This window comes from Manis pentadactyla, chromosome X (assembly GCF_030020395.1).
Source record: "Manis pentadactyla isolate mManPen7 chromosome X, mManPen7.hap1, whole genome shotgun sequence".
Lineage (NCBI taxonomy): Eukaryota > Metazoa > Chordata > Mammalia > Pholidota > Manidae > Manis > Manis pentadactyla.
Genome location: NC_080038.1, coordinates 44,101,384 through 44,121,476, shown reverse-complemented (window position 1 = coordinate 44,121,476; position 20,093 = coordinate 44,101,384). Strand labels below are relative to the sequence as shown.

At 40.0% G+C, this 20,093-nt stretch overlaps 1 protein-coding gene across 1 annotated transcript; it reads left to right on the top strand.

The window, feature by feature from the left end:
* Window positions 1-451: 451 nt before the first annotated feature.
* AKAP4 (A-kinase anchoring protein 4) lies at window positions 452-8,156 on the top strand. Its single transcript, XM_036917935.2, is given in 11 exon segments — window positions 452-479; window positions 482-534; window positions 1,606-1,656; window positions 2,242-2,322; window positions 4,831-4,932; window positions 4,934-5,587; window positions 5,589-5,989; window positions 5,991-6,316; window positions 6,319-6,453; window positions 6,456-6,949; window positions 8,001-8,156. Coding segments are annotated over 11 exon segments (2,481 nt in total).
* Window positions 8,157-20,093: the final 11,937 nt, after the last annotated feature.

Genomic DNA, 20,093 nt, shown 5'->3' with positions numbered 1-20,093 from the left:
ACAACTATTAACTAATTTCATTTTCTTTAATGAGAAAGACTGGCTGAAGGGGGTTAAAGGGGATGTGAGCTTGATTCTTTGAGCTACCCAAGAGTACATATAGAAAAGTGAAGACAGGTGAGATTTAGTTAGAATCCCCACAGTCTCTAGACCTCCTTTTAGGTTTGCTTCTCAGCCTGCCATTCTTCCTGATGGTGTTCTCCCAAGTCAATATGATTCCAGACACTTTGTGTGGGGAGTTTAAGTTAAAGGAGAAAATGGATTGTTCTTGATCGCCAAATTCAAACATTTCAGAGTGTCCTCCCACTGTTCACCCCACCAGTTCCTAGCCTAAACCAGTATGAAACACAGAAATGGGATTCAGGAAGCCTTTGAGAGGTTCTGAGCCAAACTGAGAGAGTTTCTAAAACCATATATGAGCCTTTCAGATTTCTTTTCTTTCCTTTTCCATATGTCTGATCATATTGACTGGTTATGCAGCTGCATGTAGATTTCTACAGCCCAACAGGACAGCAAGATCAGGAAAGGAAAGTGGTAAGATACAAAATGATTCCTCCCAAGGAAAGAAACGAATTTGTGTATGGGTATAGATAACCTAGAGCCCAGGACAGACTAATGGAGAGTGATACTGGTATTTCTCTGAGCAAGGAAGTCCAATAAGGCCTGTGGAGGGACCAGTGTACTTATATATCACACAAGGACAAATCAATGGAGGGGCAGGATGAGCAGTGAGGTAAAAGCTGGGAAGGGAAGGCTAGGGAGAAGACTGAGAGGACGGGGCAGTGGTGGTTGCCTAGTTACCAGCCTCTATTACCTACACATCTGAAGTCATAATAATGTCACCTAGCTACCTGTAAGGTATACTAAAGTGGGACTCCCTCAGGAGGGCAAAATACATCATGCTCTGTTTCCCAAATTTCAAGTGATTTGCATAGTACTTCACATTTTTTACTATGTTCAAGTGCCACTCATACTATTATTTACTTAATATGTGTTTAAACAATGGTTTAAAAGAACTTAAAATTTAAATACATTTAAAAATTACCATCACGCTAAGCAATATTGTCCATCACAACTTTGATGTTCTAGTATGTGTTTTTCCTAATAAACAATTAAAAAATGCAGAAATACTTATCCATGTACCACTTAAAATCTTCTATATCATCAATAGTTCAAAAAAAAAGGAATACCACATTTTGAGAACACAAGTGTAGAAAGTGCTCTAATCTGAGAGCCAGGGGAATCAAGCACTAATACAAGTTCCACATTTGAGCTTGTGTTACTTGGGCAAGCCACTTCTCTTCTCAGTTTTCTCAAAAAGGTGAATATTGTATTTTGGTCCTCTCTCTTACAGGTAGATATTCTTGCTTATGAAATATAGTCATGCTAAGATTCTGCCTGCCCAATGATAATCATATTATTAACATTCATTGAGTACTTACTATATACAGGCACTCTGTATATCATAAGCTAAAAGCTTTACATGCACTATTTCAATCAATCTTCACAAGACCCCTATAAGGTAGGTGCTGTTATCTCCCAGAAAGAGAACTAATGGTCTTTTCTCTAGAGTTTTTCTAAATGCACCCTCCTAATTTGATGCAGATATGTTTCATTGATATGTCCACCCTGAATGTGGAAGATAAAAATTCCAAGGTAGGTATTCTTTACTCCCCTGAGTTGGGATGGGTGGGAATCTGCTGAGAGGGTGATCAGTGACAGCATGAGGAAAGGGAACGGTTGAGGCAGAGGGTGAAAAGGTGGAGGAGACTCAAGTAGAAGCCATCATTCTCATGAGCCCAGGATCCCTGATTCAGAATTTACTGTTACTCTTGAAACCAAGTCTCATTTTAGAAGCCACTGAAGTTGCTGGCAGGGCCAAAAGAATTAAAGCATGGAAGATACCATGTTAGAAAAGTGAAGGAAAAAAAAAAACCCTGTCCAAAAGTTTGATGACTAATGGAATATGGTTCCTGAAACTGAGGGCTTCGGAAATAACTTAGTTGGGGGCAGGGGGAGGCAGGAGTAGGGGAGGAGGAGGAGGGGAGTAATTCGGAAGGGAACTTTATCTCATTCTTCAAACACTACTGAGCATTACAATCCAACCTCTCCTTTATAAAGAAAAGCAGTAATAGAAGACATAACATTTATGCTTTGAAGTGGTAGAGGATGGGGGTGAGGGTATCTTGTAGAAGTCTCAGAAAGCAAATGTTCAGAAGAATCACACCCTTAACTCCACAGGATGCTGCTGGTTGCAGTTTGGAAGGTGACTTAAGCCTAGAAAATCTAGAAGAAAAAGAAATTACTGTAATCAAAGATAGAGTCCATCCTTTCTAATTTCCAGAGCCCAATGCTGAGTCTGAGGATTCTGGTTCAGAGATAGTAAAAGAACTATTGTCAAAACAGGCACATAAATTTGAATATTTTGACATTCTAGAGAATAAAGGTCTAAGTTCAGAGTCACAGTAAGTTTAATGCCCTGATTTCTAGCAATAGTACCAGTCATAGAGGCTCAGAATGTACTTTACTGATTTCAGGTACCTACTCCAAGCAGAATCTTGCTATTCTTATCCTAACAGAGATACAGGATTATAAGCAAGATCCTTTGCAATGTTCATATCTGGCTGGTGATGGACTTATGTGCTCCACAATGCCCAGCACCCAACATAGAAGAATGAGGATATGCAGCAGAGAGAATCCACAATGACTGATAACTGTAGTTTCCTGGTCTCCACTAGTTGTCTAAGAAACTATCCAGGCTCTTCGATAGCATAAAGTTAGAAGCAATTTGGCTTGCACACTACTTTCACATATAGAATCCTTTTGTTTTTGTGTAGATATCCTAAATTATATCTGTTAGGCTCTGGTTTGGTTGGGTATTAGAGCATATGACAAGTTACCCCCACAGTTCTACAAGCCTGGAGTGGCTGGTATTGGAACAGGATATATGGCTTCAGCACAAAGGAGTCAAGTAGTTCTTGTTCTGTATCCCTAGGCTCACATTATAACCAGAAACATCATTTCTGGCCCCAGCACCTTTTAGCAATTAGGGTAATTTCTTTCCCCTAAGGAAGAAAAAGCCAGTTACAAAATATGCTCCAAAGAGTTTTGGGTTCATCAGAAGGTGGCCAACTTCATTTGGAGTGTTAAGAAATGGAAAAATTATACTTGGTATTTATTTTTTAAAGAGCAGCCTGTATTTCCTACACACAATTTAACTTAAGCAAAAAGTTGACCTTATCATGACCTCATGTTTCCAGCAATTCACCGAAAAGATAGGAAATGGAGCAATGGAAGGGGCAAAGGGGTGATGGTACTTCATGCTGAGTAGAAGATGTACACATACATATCCACATATCCAGACATAGGCATACACAGTCACAAGCATATATATATATATACATATATATATATATATATGTGTATATATATATATATATATACACCTCCACACACACTTAAACTTACACAATTTATATACATACACACAAACACATATAAATTTACACAAAGTGACACACACATTGACATACACATTTATATACATCAACAACAATTTACACAAGCAATGACACCCACATGCCTGGCTACATGTAACACTGACAAACACACACAGGCATTGATATTACAAACTTACTCATATTGATCCATTCATAAATAATGACTTACACACATGCACATACAGTTATACAGTTACACAAAGTCAGATACATTAGCATGCCCACATCTGACACATATAAATATCCATATATATGCATCTACACACACCATACATAAACATACAAGCCTTAATCAAAACACAGTGACCATACAGACTCAGGTATAAGTACACACACTTATAAATATACCTCATGTTGATACACACACATACAAACTTACGCAAAGTGAAACATATTCACTAACTCAAATCTTTGTATGCATTGATACACACATTGACACAAATGCAATGACATCTCTACTCATGAATTCATATATACTCAAGTGCCAGGGTGTGTGTAACACTAACATACATTCTCATGCACTGACATAGCATATAAATATAAACTGATATCCAAATTACCAAATACACAGTCAATATACAATCACCTATTTGCACATGTTCATGTTTTAACACACATTTGTTATTATATGTTACACATTAATTATATGTTATAATATAGTGATAAGTGTGTAGTTAATATGTGAATTTATGCTTTAACATATACAAATGTATTTATAGCTACATGATACATGCTCTATCACTCAAATCAACACTTGCTCATTTAGGTATTCAGAGACACTGACATACACACTCATATGTTTACATTCACACACATGTACAAAATATACAGACTAAGGTGCACATATTGGCCTATAAAGTAGACATATAAAATGGACACTGATGTCAACACATTATTACACATGTCTACACATAGTCACACATGTGCACTGACATACACATATGCACACACAGGCACATTTTCACACACTAACAATACAGACTGATGCATTATCACACCTACTGAGATGTTCACTGATTTAATTGCTACATTGATGTGCATACATACACACAACAGACACACTGACACATATTAAGAAAAGCACACATACTCTGCTGAAATTGACATAACAAGTGTGTGTAAAGTGTACAGGTATATATACTCTAAGCTTTCATTGCTTCTACTTGTGCCTGAATGTGTGTATTAATAATTATAATTATATGTTAAGTTTATATGCAAATTCTAAAGGCTAAATCCCTAATCTGTGCAGTTTAGAAGATATATCTTCTAAATAAAATAAGAGAAAGAAATAGCCTACCCAAACTTTTATGGATAGGTGTTCTTTTTTTAGATGGAGGGATCTGTATGCCTTTTCAAACAAGCTCCCTCTGATCCCCTAAGTGTCATCAACTGGCATCTTAATGATCTCCAGAAGTATGCCTTGGGTTTCCAACCAGGCACTGAACCCCTCAGCCTCTAGCTGTAGACATAAAATAGGAGACACAGAGGGCAAATATCAGAAATTACCCTTGGGGAACTGCTACAGCATCTATGCTGATCAATTGAACATGGATTATATGGCCAACAGACATCAGAGCCTATGTCTAGGAATAATGGCAGCCAAAAACACCAAAAATAACCAGAGTCCTTCGACTCCTCCAGGCAAATCTCCTAGCGCTCAGAGGGAAGTCTTCTCCCCTGATGGTGAATGTTGTTACATAGGTGACCTTTCCTATTATGTCAAATGACTTTCTTCTCTGGTAATCCAAATGGCCCATAAAGAAATCAGCAAATGCCTTCACCATTCTATTTATCCATTCCCTGAAGACAAAGGGAAAGACAGCCCCCACAGTGCTGTAAGCAAGATCACTTCTGAAATGGTCCATGATGCTGCAGAAGTCACCTCTGCGGAAATGAGGGGCCCTGGAGAAGAGTGCAGGAAAGGCGGGCAGAAAACCTTTCTATATAGTGAGTTATCCAACAAGAACAAGTGTGGAGAAAAACAGGTGTGCCAAAGAGATAGCAAAGAATTTGCATAATCTATCAGCGAAGGGCTCATGGTTTATGCAAATCAAGTGGCATCTGACATGATGGTCTCTGTTATGAAGGACCTTGAAAGTGCATAGTTCTGGGAAGCCAATTCTAGCCGGTGTGGTCCTGAAGAGGGTGCTGTTAAAACACACAAAGGAAATTGTGTCCGATTTGACTGATTACCGCATGAAGAACTTGCATAATACCACAGGGGACCTGATGATTGACTCAGACTTTGTCTCAGCTGTCTAGAGAAATCTGTTCAACCCCGGGAAACAAAATGCTGCAGATATCATGGAGGCCATGCTGAGTCGTCTGGTCAGTGCTCTCCTTGGCGAGATAAAGGAGACTAAATCCCAGAGTTTGTCATATGCATCTTTGAAAGCTGGGTCCCACGATCCCAAATGCAAGAATCAAAGTCTTGAATTCTCAGCCATGAAAGCTGAAATGCAGGGGAAGGACAAGGGCAAGGTGAAAACAGCAGTGCAAGTCATTGCCCGGCGCTGAAAAAGTCAGTGAACATATCCTCAGGGAGAGCCTGACCATGTGGAACCCAAAGCAAGGAAACCAAGGAAAGGTGGCTAGCAAAGCATGTGCCAATAAAGAGGAAAAAAGAGAAAAGCTCCCCCCTTCCACAGATTCACTGGCAAAGGACTTGATTGTCTCCCCCCTTAAGCTGATCCAGTACTTTCTGACCCAGCAGGCCAAGGGCAAAGATGCATTTGAAGAAGACTGTCCTAGAACTTCCATGGGCTATATGCATCAGAGCACCCAATATGAAAAGTGTGGAAGTGGCCAAAGTGCCAAACACTTTCAATGAAGCATCTAGAATCTCATGGAGCTCCTGGGCCATCCACCTCACTAAAGGAGAATCAACAGGTGGACTCTCAGAAGCTGGATATGTCAAACATTGTTCTAATGCTGATTCAGAAACTGCTTAGTGATGGCCCTTCAACTGTGATGAACTCTCTGAAAGTGAGAACAAGCGTTATGAGCCCAGAACAAACAAAGCAGTTTCCATGTCCAAGAGGCCTGACAAGGGGGAAGAACAATCCCAGGACATGCTTGAATTTGACTTTATCAGTGGGCTAAAGCAAATGAATTGGCAATTTATAGATCAATTCGTAGAATCTGTGATGAAACTGTGCCTTGTCATGGCTAAGTATAGCAACGATGGGGCAGCCCTTGCCGAATTCGAAGAACAAGCAGCATTGGCAAACAACCACAATTTCCAGGTCAGTGGTCCCAGATGTAGTCACGATGTTGTGATGCCACAGAACTATCAAGACTCCTTTGGGCCTGAAGTCATCGTCAATAATCAGTGCTCAACAAGTAGCTTGCAAAAGCTGCTCCAAGCTGTCCTGCAGTGGATGGCAGCCTCCCAGTTTAATGTGCCCATGCTCTACTTTATGGGAGACAATGATGGACAACTGGAGAAGGTAAGCAATACAAGGAACAAGATGAAAGAGGTTGTAATGCACAGTGGCAGGGAGGCAGCATTGTTCTTAGAGTCAATTTGTTTGCTAGTCTTTTCTTTACCATATGCCTCATGAATTACTCTCACTTTATAAAAAGACTCAAAAGCGGTGAACCATTAAGTGGGTCTTGGGACACCTCAAGCCTTTGCATTTCCACCAAGAGAAGGAGAGTGAGATTAGCTCATTTGATCAGTGATCCTCTCAACAGATTATTTGGTAAAACATCAGGGAACACTTTTTAAGTCTTATGTTTTGATTTTGAAGGCCTTCAAAAGATTAGAGAGAGAAGAAAACGAGCTTCTCCCCAAACTCATGGGTCCTCCAAGTGCCACAAGTGTACTCAGCTTCTTAAAATTTTTGCCCTAGGCACCTCACTTGCCTACCATAGACTTGGTCCTGCTCCTCAATTTCACAGAGGCCAGCATTCCTACAAGTTTATTCTCTTTCTTTATCTCTCTGTCTCTGTCTGTCTGTCTGTCTGTCTGTCTGTCTGTCTGTCTGTCTGTCTCTCTCTCTCTCTCTCTCTCTCTCTCTCTCTCTCTCTCTCACACACACACACACCACAGCTGCCTTTCCTACATTAGATGATGCAAGAAAAATAAAATACTTAACCAAATTAATTTCAGTCCAGAACCTAATCCTCCCTACTTCCAATCTCACACATTTTTAGGGAGGTGCGGTAATGGCAACCCCTAACCTTGAGCTAGCAATTAGCACAAACTAACCAAAGGATCCTGTACCTGGTGAGAAGTTTTTAGTGAACACAATTGATTCAAGTGTTTGTTTTCTGAAACTGAAAAACAAAATACCTTTGGCATTTTTATCTATGTTACTAGAGGAAGGTAGAGGAAAAAGGAAAGCCATGTCAGCAGCCTCCAGTCTGGTATGTGGCAGGCTTTACTCTAATCCTAGAATCATGGGTGGGAAGGTAGCTGGAAGATAGTTCACTTTATCCATCTGGGTCCCTTCTCCAAAAGCATCATGTGACTCAAGATCTCTCCTCTCTCCACAGCTTCCTGAAGTTTCAGATAAGGCAGCAGAGAAGGGGTACAGCATAGGAGATCTTCTTCAAGAGGTCATGAAGTTTGCCAAGGAACAACAACTGGATGAAGCTGTGGGCAACATGGCTAAGAAACAACTGCTAAACTAGCTGCTCACTAACCTGTGAGCTAACAACTCCTTCGACTCCTCTCTATTTACTCCCCCTAGCAGCATTCCACCCCAACTAGGGCACCCCCACCATCAGCCCATTGAACTGCACACCACATGATTGTATTTCCCAATACATCTGAGCAGTTAGACTGTGCAAATACAGGGTGTCCAACATGCTGGGCAAGAGCATGAATAAAAAAATAAATAAAATGTGTCATTGTATTTTTCATCAGATATATCTGAGACAAGAACAGAAAACGGGTCCAATTCCAAAGATGGGTGATACAGTGTTGGATTTATGTCCAGATCTCATGCTGGGTTATTTTCTAAGCACCCAAGACATTAATAACCTATGTCCAAGTCACAATCTAGAGTTTTGCCACCTGTGATCTCCCTGTTTCTCTTGTAATTGCACATCTAAATTGATAATCCCAAGGACACAGTTTTCCTGGTTTTTGCTAAGAGTTTTGACAAACAAATAAACTGAAAAGAAGTATATTACTCATGGATATTGCTACCACCACCCTGGCCACACATATACCTCACTATTGACTGCACATGGCTAAATACTATATACTGAACTTTATATAAAAGTATTTATGTATATATTACTATACACTGAACTACAATAGGATCTGATGCTCCTTTGTGTGTGAATAAAGCTTCCTTAGAAGTCATTTATTTCAACTGATAAGATTTCCTTGTTTTCCATCAGTCTGGGAAAATTTTTCCAAGAACAAAGGGTTGTAAATAACCTCATAGACACCCTATGTGAATCCCAATGTCTTCTTTGAGACTAGCACTGAATTCCTAGATTTGTTGTAGACTTCTCAGAAGTCAATCACAATGCCAGAATTCATTGCAAATCAGATAAAGAGAGTGGTTTCAACCCTGCAGTCCTCTGTCAGCTGGTTTACTGCGGCATACCCTGGCACCTTTGAGGTGCTTGTGGCTTAGTAAATGTGGCATAAGATATGGCATCCTTCTGGATTCAAAAGTCAAAGCTTCTGCCTCTTACTAGTCACATGGCCTTACAGAGTCATTCAGACTCTAAGCCTATTTATTTATCTGTAAAATGTAACCAGAAATTACCCTTACTCTTTACAGAGGTTAAATGAGAGAAATGGATGAGTTGATGCTTTGCACAAGGTAAATCTTGTTAGAAATGTAGCTGTGTGAAGGAAATTGTACCTCCCAAAGGCCATCCTAACACAGCTGTGAGTGCTTTTGACACACTTCTAACCTGAAAGCAAAATTTTCTGAGTATGGGACCCAGAGAAGCACTTTTGGGGGGATGTAAGACCCATAAAGGCAAACTCCAAAACACCTGGACCAGTCAAATAGAAGTAAAAGCAGGCCCCTTCAAAGCAGGACCTTTAAAAGTCCCAGTCTGGATGAAAGCTAATCAAACTTTTTCCAGACACACCCCACCCTATGAAAAGATTTGGAGTTGAGCCACCACATATCCATCTCTTTGTCCTTGAAGAAAATCCTTAATAAACAAATGCCAGGACCAGAGCTGTATTTCTGATGACTCAATCCTCCCTGAGCACAGCTGGGTCCCATAGTAGTATACTTCCTTGATTAACTTGGCTCTTGACTTGCTCCTGATTTTTATTATAAGGTGGCCTTAGGGATTCCTTGGAACATGGAAAAAGAGCAAAGGAAGTTATATGTTCCATTAAATGAGGGATGTTGGGGCAAAATGGTCTCTTAGGACCCTTCCAGTTCTGACATTTGAGGATGCCAAGACAGAGTTTCCCTTCCATAATTTCTCAGGAAAACTTGTGTCGATGAAGTAAGATCAGGGTGAGAAAACTTGATTTTTGCCAGAGTTAACTGACAGACTACAGCAGAGAAAGGAATGCTTTGGGCCACAAAGGACCCTAACAAGGGTCTGGAGGAGCTCAACAGTCTTTGGGGTTTATTCCTGGAGGGTGAAACCCTGGCCTTTCACCTCTCTAAATGGAGAAGTGATCCCAGGCATCCTATTAGCAATGTGGCCAAGCTCAAGGCCAGCAGTTGGAAATGGACAAGGACTTCTGCTGAACTGAGAGCCCCACATGTAGCAGGAAAGGACCGACAGGAGCAGGAGAAGGAAAACATGAATATCTCCTGGCAGGCAGTGTAATTGGTTTGATACAACAAGTCTCTGAACATCAGGCCTCCATTTCAAAAGAAAGTTGTGAGCAGAACTCATCTGGGAAATTACTGCAGGACTAGGTTGAGGTGAAGTGAGAGAGGCACTTGCCTCAGGGGCAAAATTTAAGGGGTTGCCAAAAAACAATACTCAAAATAAAGAATGTTTTAATGCACTATTTTAAGAAATCAAATTAATACAAAAAAAGTCCATGCTGAACACAATATCAAATATTGTAATACAGAGCTTCAGTAACAATGCCATGCCAAACCATAATGGAACATCAGGTAAAAGGAAAAATTAGTAAGGCTGATTTTATGTGAGTAACACTTTATGGGAGATTGCCAAGGCAGTATTGTATACAAGAAAATGTATTGCCTTGAAAGTCTGTATTAGTACAGAAAAGCAACAATGAATTAAGACCCTGCCTCAAAAATTTAGAAAGGGAACAAATAGCAAAGCAAACAAGTTTAGGTAAAGGGAAATAAAATTTGGAGCAAGGAAAAAAAGAGAAATAAAAGATTCACTTAAACCTTTAAACAGGGGTGAGGAGAGAGGCATGTTACACTGTTTTTTATTTAACATGAAAGTATATTGTTCCAAAGAAATGCTCATATTAGATCAATTCTGGTTAACAACAGGAACCACAGATTACCTCTGTTAAAATTCCACTTTAAAATAGTTCTATTAATGAAAAAATGAAAGTAAAAAGTAGAAACAAAAATGCCATTTTTGCATAAGATATATTTGTACATCTATGAAAAATCAAATCCCCAAGTACCAGAAGTAATGAATGAGCTTTGCAAAAGCATAGGATGAAAAATACCTGGGAGCTGTAAGAATTTCCCATCAACTACAAGAATTCTATCTGCTTTCTCCCCAGTGGCTCAGAGACATGTAAAAAGTTTAGCAGTTTCCCTGTACTAAAGTTTCTGTGATGTCAAAACATGAAAAAACTCTAAAAGAATCTATTGAATTTCTATATCCCAGAGCCACCCAGCCAGAAAGAAAAGTGTCTAAGTACCACAGTGATAATAATACTAAACACTTGGGTATTAAGGAAGGCAAGAAATGACATTTACAGAGCACTTATTGAATGCCAGACACTAAATTCTTTCAAAAACCTCATGACATGGTTTGTTATAAGCTGTTTTTACAGATGAGAAATTAGTGGCTCAGGTTTAAAGACTTTTTCAATTGTCTAAATATACAAAAATAAAATATGAATTTTTAAAAAAGGATAACAGAGAAATAGAAAAATAGACCACACTCCTGACTATTAAAATAAATAAAACAACACCCTCTAATTCAATATATAGGTCTCACATAATGCCAGTTTAAATCTGTATGGGATAGTCTCAACTATCTCCCCCAAGATATTTATTAATTTCAAAGGGGTTACAGTAACTTTACAACATGGATAGGCCTGTCAGTCACTCCTTAATTAGGTGACCAAGGTTAACATCATCAGTAAAGGTATATTGATCCCATGTACCTACTGACATGACATCATGAGAAGTGGCATTCTTGCCAAAAATCAATAACGCCAGTCTAATCATGATAAACCATCAGATAAATCCAAACTGAGGGAAATTCTATAAAATTCTGACTAGAATTGACTGCAGAGTCACAGTGGAACATTTTAGGCATATGGAAATGTTAACTATATACCTTAACTAGGGAGGTGTTAAATACAGGTGTATTTATACATTTCTCAAGACTCACCAAACTGTACACTTACAATTGGTAACATTATTCTATCTAAATTATATCTCAATAAAGTTTATTTCTAAATATATTTAAACATAATACCTATAGGAGAAAAAAAATCCCCGTCCACTGCTCACAAATTTGTTGCTCTTCTGCCTCTCTCCAGAAAGTCTCCAATTTAGCAAATCTTTCTGACTTCAGGCTCTGAGCCATCTTTAACCTGCAGCACTCCCTCCTGATCCTTCTATTTGTCTCTGGTGGCCCAGAGCAAGACCTTGGAAGTTCCTTTATGAGAATTTCCCTCCCAGATTCCAGCTACATATCCAAAGTGAGAAGACTGCCAGCTCAACTCTTTCCCATGAAAATCTCCTCAGAAAGGCCTTCCTTCACCATTCAGTTTCCCATAGTTACTCTTTACTACATCACCTTTTTATTTTTATCACACTAACAGATATATCCTTTATGTTATTATTTACTTGCTTACTGACTGACTCCTCCCACTAGAATGGTAACTCCAGGGGCACAGGGACCTGTCTGCCTTGTTCACTACCATGTACTCAGGGCCCGGCACAGTGCCTGGTACAGAGTAGCTATCCAAAATTTATTGAATGAGTAATGATCCACCTATTTCATTGTTCTCTGGTGGGGAAAAATAACATTAAATGGGGAATCAGAGTATTTGCCATTAACCACAGCCACTTAATATTACTTAATACAACCAAGTGTCAGTTTCTTTATTTCAAAAATTGGGATGCTAATCAATACCTCATATCTACTTCTCTGGAGGTGTTGTGTGAATCAAAGAGACAAGTTGAAAATATGCCTAAATGTGCCCATTGAAGCTTCAGTGCAAAATAATAATAATATTATTATTAATTCTAATATTTACTGATCTTTTACTATGTGCCAGGCACTCTCTTAAGTGTTTTTCACTATTATGTCCTTTAATCCTCTCCCAGAACGCTGTGAGGCATGAACCATTATTATCCCATTCTGCAAGTGAGACAATCAAGGTCCAGAGAAGCTGAGTAACTTGCTCAAATTCACACAGTTAGGAAGTGGTAGAGTTGAGATTCAAACACAGATAGTCCTGGCTCCAAAGCTCCTACTCTATACTGCATCATAGACTACCAGGACCTCATCCATAATGTCATATGTCAGAGTAAGTCCTGGCATAGTGCAGGTAAAACTGACAGAACGGAGTAGGCACATCTAGGAGGTAACAGGAAACTCTGGAGTGGGGGGATGGTTGGCTGGGAGGAATCTAGGTTGCTGGACAGGAACAGGTTTCTAAAAGGTATTGCAGGCATAGGCTATGGCCTAGAAGAAGGCCAAAAGCTACCCCAAGGCAGCCAGCATATCAACAAGCAAGCAGACACAGCTCCTTGGACTCATGAAGCAAGCAATATCCCCAAGTGTGGGCAGAGGTGATGATCAAAATGCATCTTCACAAAACAAAATGGTAATTCACTTTTGTTTACAGTGCCCAGAGCTGCTACCACTGGTGGGGGAGAGGGCAAATAGAGCAAAGGAACAATGCCAGACAAGCTGGTATTTGTGTTCCCTGGCAGGGAACAAGGGGGGTCCCTGGTGGTGTCCAATCAGTGCTACTGAGAGCCAGACAGCACAAAGCAGAGGGGGAAGAGGAGTTATGGACCACCTGAGGTACTCAGGGCATTGCCCATTCAGTAAGAAAATATTTCAATATTTTGACAGCCAATAGGGCTACACCTGTGCCTAAAGTCTGAATGCCAGCCCTAGGTTGGAAGTTCTTTACTTTCTCCTATGTTCCTGAAGTCTCAGGACCCAGCTAAAAATTGAATTCAAGGTAACATCCCAGGTAAATCCAGTAGAGGAAAGGGTTGAAGGGAGGGAACCAATGAATTGCTCCTTACGGCTCACACAGCTCTGTCCTCATTTTGATCACACTTTTATAATGTCCTGTTTACCTGTCAGTCGTTCCTCTGTAAGTAGCATGTAACAGACATGAAGGGCCTCATACCTACTGGGCAACCACCCAATCAATGTTTGCTGAGGCAACAGCTAACATGTATGGTGTGCTGACTGTGTGTCAGGCCTCTCATCTGACATTCACAAGACTGCTGTTTGTAGCTCCATTTTGCAACTGAGGATCAGAAACTTGCCACATCTGGAATTAAGCCCTGGAAAAATGATCCTGGAGTCTGTATTCTCAACTACTGTGCTTGATTTAAGTGGCTGGTGAGTAGCCATACATGTGCAAAAGTTCAGAAGTGAATAAAACATGACTTGTTTAGGAACTAGAGAGACATGTGATAGCTGGAGTGTAGAGTGAGTGAAGGAGTGAAGGGGGAAATGATGGGTGGCAAAGCTAGAAAAGTCAGCTTGCACTGGATTGCAAAGAGCCTTATATACCATGTTTTAAATTTTGGACTTGCTTCCAAGGTCAGTGAAAAACCATTTAAAAGATTTGAGCCCAGCAGCTTCAGGGTGAGATTTGTGTACTAATTCAGTCTGGTGTGGGAAGGATGGATTGGAGGAAGTGTGCTGCTCAACTGTTATCTACCTCCTTAGTTTCTTTCTGATTTATTCCTTCCTTTCATTCTTCCCTTTTAAAATGCCAGCCTCACTGGACTTTATGGAAGGTTAAAAAGACTTATCCAGATACTCTTAAGAGAAATTAAAGAGGACACTAAAAAATGGAAACTCATCCCATGCTCTTGGCTAGGAAGAATTAATATAGTCAAAATGGCCATCCTGCCCAAAGCAATCTACAGATTCAATGCAATCCCTATCAAATTACCAACAACATGCTTCAACGAACTGGAACAAAGAGTTCAGAAATTCATATGGAAACACCAAAGACACCGAATAGCCAAAGCAATCCTGAGAAAGAAGAACAAAGTGGGGGGGATCTCACTCCCCAACTTCAAGCTCTACTACAAAGCCATAGTAATCAAGACAATTTTGTACTGGCACAAGAACAGAGCCACAGACCAGTGGAACAGATTAGAGACTCCAGACATTAACCCAAACATATATGGTCAATTAATAGTCGATAAAGGAGCTATGGACATACAATGGGGAAATGACAGTCGCTTCAACAGATGGTGCTGGCAAAACTGGACAGCTACATGTAAGAGAATGAAACTGGGTCACTGTCTAACTCCATACACAAAAGTAAACTCCAAGTGGATCAAATGTAAGTCATGAAACCATAAAACTCTTAGAAAAAAACATAGGCAAAAATCTCATGGACATAAACATGAGCAACTTCTTCATGAACATATCTCCCCGGGCAAGGGAAACAAAAGCAAAAATGAACAAGTGGGACTATGTCAAGCTGAAAAGCTTCTGTACAGCAAAGGACACCATCAATAGAAAAAAAAGGTACCCTACAGTATGGGAGAATATATTCGTAAATGACAGATCTGATAAAGGCTTGACATCCAAAATACATAAAGAGCTCATGCACCTCAACAAACAAAAAGCAAATAATCCAATTAAAAAATGGGCAGAGGATCTGAACAGACAGGTCTCCAAAGAAGAAATTCAGAAGGCCAACAGGCACATGAAAAGATGCTCCACATCGCTAGTTATCAGAGAAATTCAAATTAAAATCACAATGAGGTATCACGTCACACCAGTAAGGATGGCTACCATCCAAAAGACAAACAACAACAAATGTTGGTGAGGTTGTGGAGAAAGGGGAACTCTCCTACACTGCTGGTGGGAATGTAAATTAGTTCAACCATTGTGGAAAACAGTATGGAGGGTCCTCAACATGCTCAAAATAGACTTACCATTTGACCCAGGAATTCAACTTCTAGGAATTTACCCTAAGAATGCAATACTCCAGTTTGAAAAAGACAGATGCACCCCTATGTTTATCGCAGCACTATTTACAATAGCCAAGAAATGGAAGCAACCTAAGTGTCCATCAGTAGATGACTGGATAAAGAAGATGTGGTACATATACACAATGGAATATTATTCAGCCATAAGAAGAAAACAAATCCTACTGTTTGCAACAACATGGATGGAGCTAGAGGGTATTATGCTCAGTAAAATAAGCCAAGGAGAGAAAGACAAATACCAAATGATTTCACTCATCTGTGGAGTATAAGAACAAAGGAAAAACTGAAGGAACAAAACAGCAGCAGAATCACATAACCCAAGAAGGGACTAACAGTTACCAAAGGGAAAGAGACGGGGGAGAATGGGAGGGCAGGGAGGGATAAGGGCGGGGAATAAGAAAGGGGGTATTATGATTAGCATGTATAATGTGGGGGGTGGGGGAAAGGGGAGGGCTGTGCAACACAGAGAAGACAAGTAGTGATTCTATAACATTTTGCTATGCTGATGGACAGTGACTGTAATGGGGTTTGGGGGGGGACTTGGTGTAAGGGAGGGCCTAGTAAACATAATATTCTTCATGTAATTGCAGGTTAATTATAACAAAAAAGGGGGGGATTACTCCCTGATAGGATAAAATTAACTGCAAATGAACGATTGATGCATGCTTTACATATCCTTAATTTTGATCTTTTAAAGGGTATCGGATGATCAGCTATTTACATTTTTCTGATAATATTTCTTTCTCTTAAAAAAAAGCAGTTCCTGTGTGGTGGTCTCCAATAGGTTCTTCACAATGGTATAAAGGTCATATCAAAGTGTGGGTAAAGAGTTTGTTTGTGTTTATACAGAGGATCAAAGCCTAATTTGGCTACCCAGAAAATGAATTAAGATACAATATGAAGAAGAACTTTCAACATCAACATCCTCTGGAAGTGTCATTCCAGAAGATGATCATCAAAAAACTTCAACAAAGATCCTGGCGCTGTTGCAGTTGTAGCTGCATTCACCCCGCCAGTTCCTGGACTTGCCATTGGAATGAAGAAGGAGATATCTAAGCTGGCCTGTGCATACAGTAAAACAACAAATTTGACTGGATCTATACTGTCAGAACTCAACCAAGAATTAGAAGTGCAAGATGCCGTGCTCCAAAATAGTGCGATGATAGACTATCTACTGTTAAAAGAACATATGGGATGTGAACAGTTCCCAGGAATGTGTTGGTTTAATTTGTCTGATTTTTCTCAAAATATTCAAATTCAGTTAGGTAATATCCATCATATCATTGATAAGTTTTCTCAAATGCCTAGGGTGCCTAACTGGTTTTCCTGGTTTCACTGGATATGGCTGGTAATTGTAGGTCTGCTTCGGTTATGTAGCTGTATTCCTATTATGTTAATGTGTGTATGCAATTTAATTAGTAGTTTAAAACCTATACATGCTTATGTTACTCTACAAGAAGATATGTCAAAGAAATAATCAATCTTCCCATGTTTTCTTCCGTCTGCTACTTCTATAGCTTCTCTTCTTCCTTCATAATTACAACCCCTAAGTAGAATTTGTGCCTCATATTGAAATTACCGAGTATCATAATTCTTCTAAGTGGTAAAGATACCTCAAGACAAATGCTGGGCATAGAAGCCATAGGGCATAAATCTGCAAAGAAGTAAAAAGCTAACCTTTTCAAACAATATTGCTTCTCTCTCACTTACCAACTTTACATTTCCCTGTATGGCCCCGGAAGATGACTGGTTAGCCAGAGACGGGTAAGATTCCTCAAGGGAGGAACAACCTAAGACAGGCACAGTCGCAGGGGGGCCATCAGGTGAGAAATTGGGGATCAACAGAGGTGAGGCTTAGAACCTCATCCCCCCTGTTTTGAGAGAAATCTTCTGCATCCGTGGATGTTTTGTTGCCCTTGTCTAGCTTGGATTAATACTTAGTCTATAGGCACAGACCTGATCATCTACATTTGCCCTCTTACGGCACTAAATTATGTTTTCTACCTTTATCTTGCATCTACTTACCACTTCAGCATTTTATTTTAAAAAAATAAGGGAGAAATGTGGGATTCACATATAAATCAAGTATAAAAATCAAATGAATAATCATATCTGACTTGATTGTTTATAGTTCATGATGTATGATCAAACCGAAAGTTTCTGTGATATGACTGCCCTTGCACCATTCACCATGTAAGAACTTATTCACTATGTAAGAACTTGTTCACCATGTAAGAACTTGTTCATTATGCTTCAGAAGATTGGAGACTGTTGAGAATTAGGCTTGGGGTTGATTAATGATTGTGCATTGAGTCCCCTATACAGAATTTTATTGTTGTTAACAACCATTTGATCAATAAATATGAGAGATGCACTTTAAAAAAAAAGACTTATCCACACTGGGTCAACACACCTGTTAGGGTGCAGGTGCCCCATATGACTGGCTGGAAACCCCCAGATGTGGTGTGGCCAATTGGTGAAGGGTAGAGTGGTAAGTTTTCACTTCTCTTCCCTAAGGCTGCCTTTTGTCTCACAGACATCTTACCAGATCCTAGGAGCAGTAGACTGCAGACTCCATGCTCCCCCAACCCCCAGATAACACATAGGTGTATTTTCTCTGACCCTGAAGTGATTTCACACAACACCTCCCAGACTCTCTGACAGACACTATGAATCCTGTCCCAGAACTCAGCGGGAGGAACAAGCAAAGGCAAACACCCTGACCTGCTAAACCTTCCTTTTGGGGATTTGATAGTATCTGTTTTTCAGAGACCTTGCTTTTGAAATTCCTCCTGTCTGAGATTTCAGGTGCCTTTGTCAACCAGCCCATGGCACAGGCTGTTCACTGGAGGGAAGAAGGGGCTTGCCAGGAAAATCTTCCTCTCGCACCAGAAGGTCCACTTCTGAACTGATGTAGCACCTTAGCTCTCTTCACCCTGTGCAAACTTTAGACAGACACATCTAGAATGGCTTGTCATTTATCTCTGTCCTTCTTTGAGTATATTCTTGGGGTTTCTATCCTACTTCCCTGGTCCTCCCTTCTCAGTCTCTCATGGTGTCTTCTTTCTCTGATAAATGTTGGAGTACCCCAGGATCTATCCTCAGCTCACTGCTCTTCTTATTACCCTTACTGCCTGGCTGCACCTGCTTTGCAAAGGGTTGGAGGAAGGCCAGCTGCAACACTGCTAAAGAGAACTAGTGCCAGGATTTGGGATCTGAAGGAAACCAAGAATCAGAGGAAGCAGAGCTGGATTTGAGGTGAAGTTCTCAAAGTGGTGCTTCTTCATTGTGGAGGATGGGGTGGTGGGCCTAGAACTTTTGAAATGCCAATTCCCAGGCACTGCCCTGGGAAAGTATTGATTTCTTCATTTTGGGCTGCAACAGAGGCACATATATTTTGAAAAATCTCCAAGTAATATTCTATTACCCATTTATATTTGGAAAAAATTAAAACCCCAGAAAGCTGTAAGATTAGTACAAGAGTGCCCATATACCACTCAGCCAGTTATACCAATTATTAATATTTTGCCATCTTGCTTTATCTATCTAGCACACAAATGACTAAAATTGTGTATATACAATTATTATTATATAAAATAGTAATTATTATTTTGTTGAACCATTTGAAAGTTAGTTACAAACATCACGACATTCAACTCTAAATACTTCAGTGTGTATCTTCTGGGAAGAAAGACATTCTTCCACATGCAATTCTTACTTTATTTTCCTTAAAATCCCAATACTGGCCTCAGTAGACATTCCCCTCCACCCCATTGAAACTTCAAATATTGTTTTCAGTTACCCTTTAGTATCCTGCAGTCTAGAACAGTTCCTTAGGCTTTTTGCTTGTCTTTCATGACACTGATGTCTTTTGAGCCAGGGCCAGTAGTTTTACAAAATGTTTGACAGATTTTAATCCACAGCCAAGGTTGAGAACAGCTTAAAGAGTACTTTAGTTTGGAGAGATTATAACCAGTCAATGAACTGACAGGCAGCCAAAATTGGAGGCATAGGAACTGTACTAAAAGTGGAAGGTCAGGAGTGAATTGAAGAAGGGTGGTGGCTGGGCAGTCTGGAAGACTTAAAAATATCAGGTCACACTAGTAGTTACCAAAGGGGAGGGGTGTGGGATGGTGGGTGGGGAGGAAGGGAGAAGGGGATTGTGGGGTATCATGATTGACGCATATGGTGTGGGGGGTCACAGGGAACACAGTGTAGCTCAGAGAAGACAAGTAGTGAATCTGTGGCATCTTACTACACTGATGGA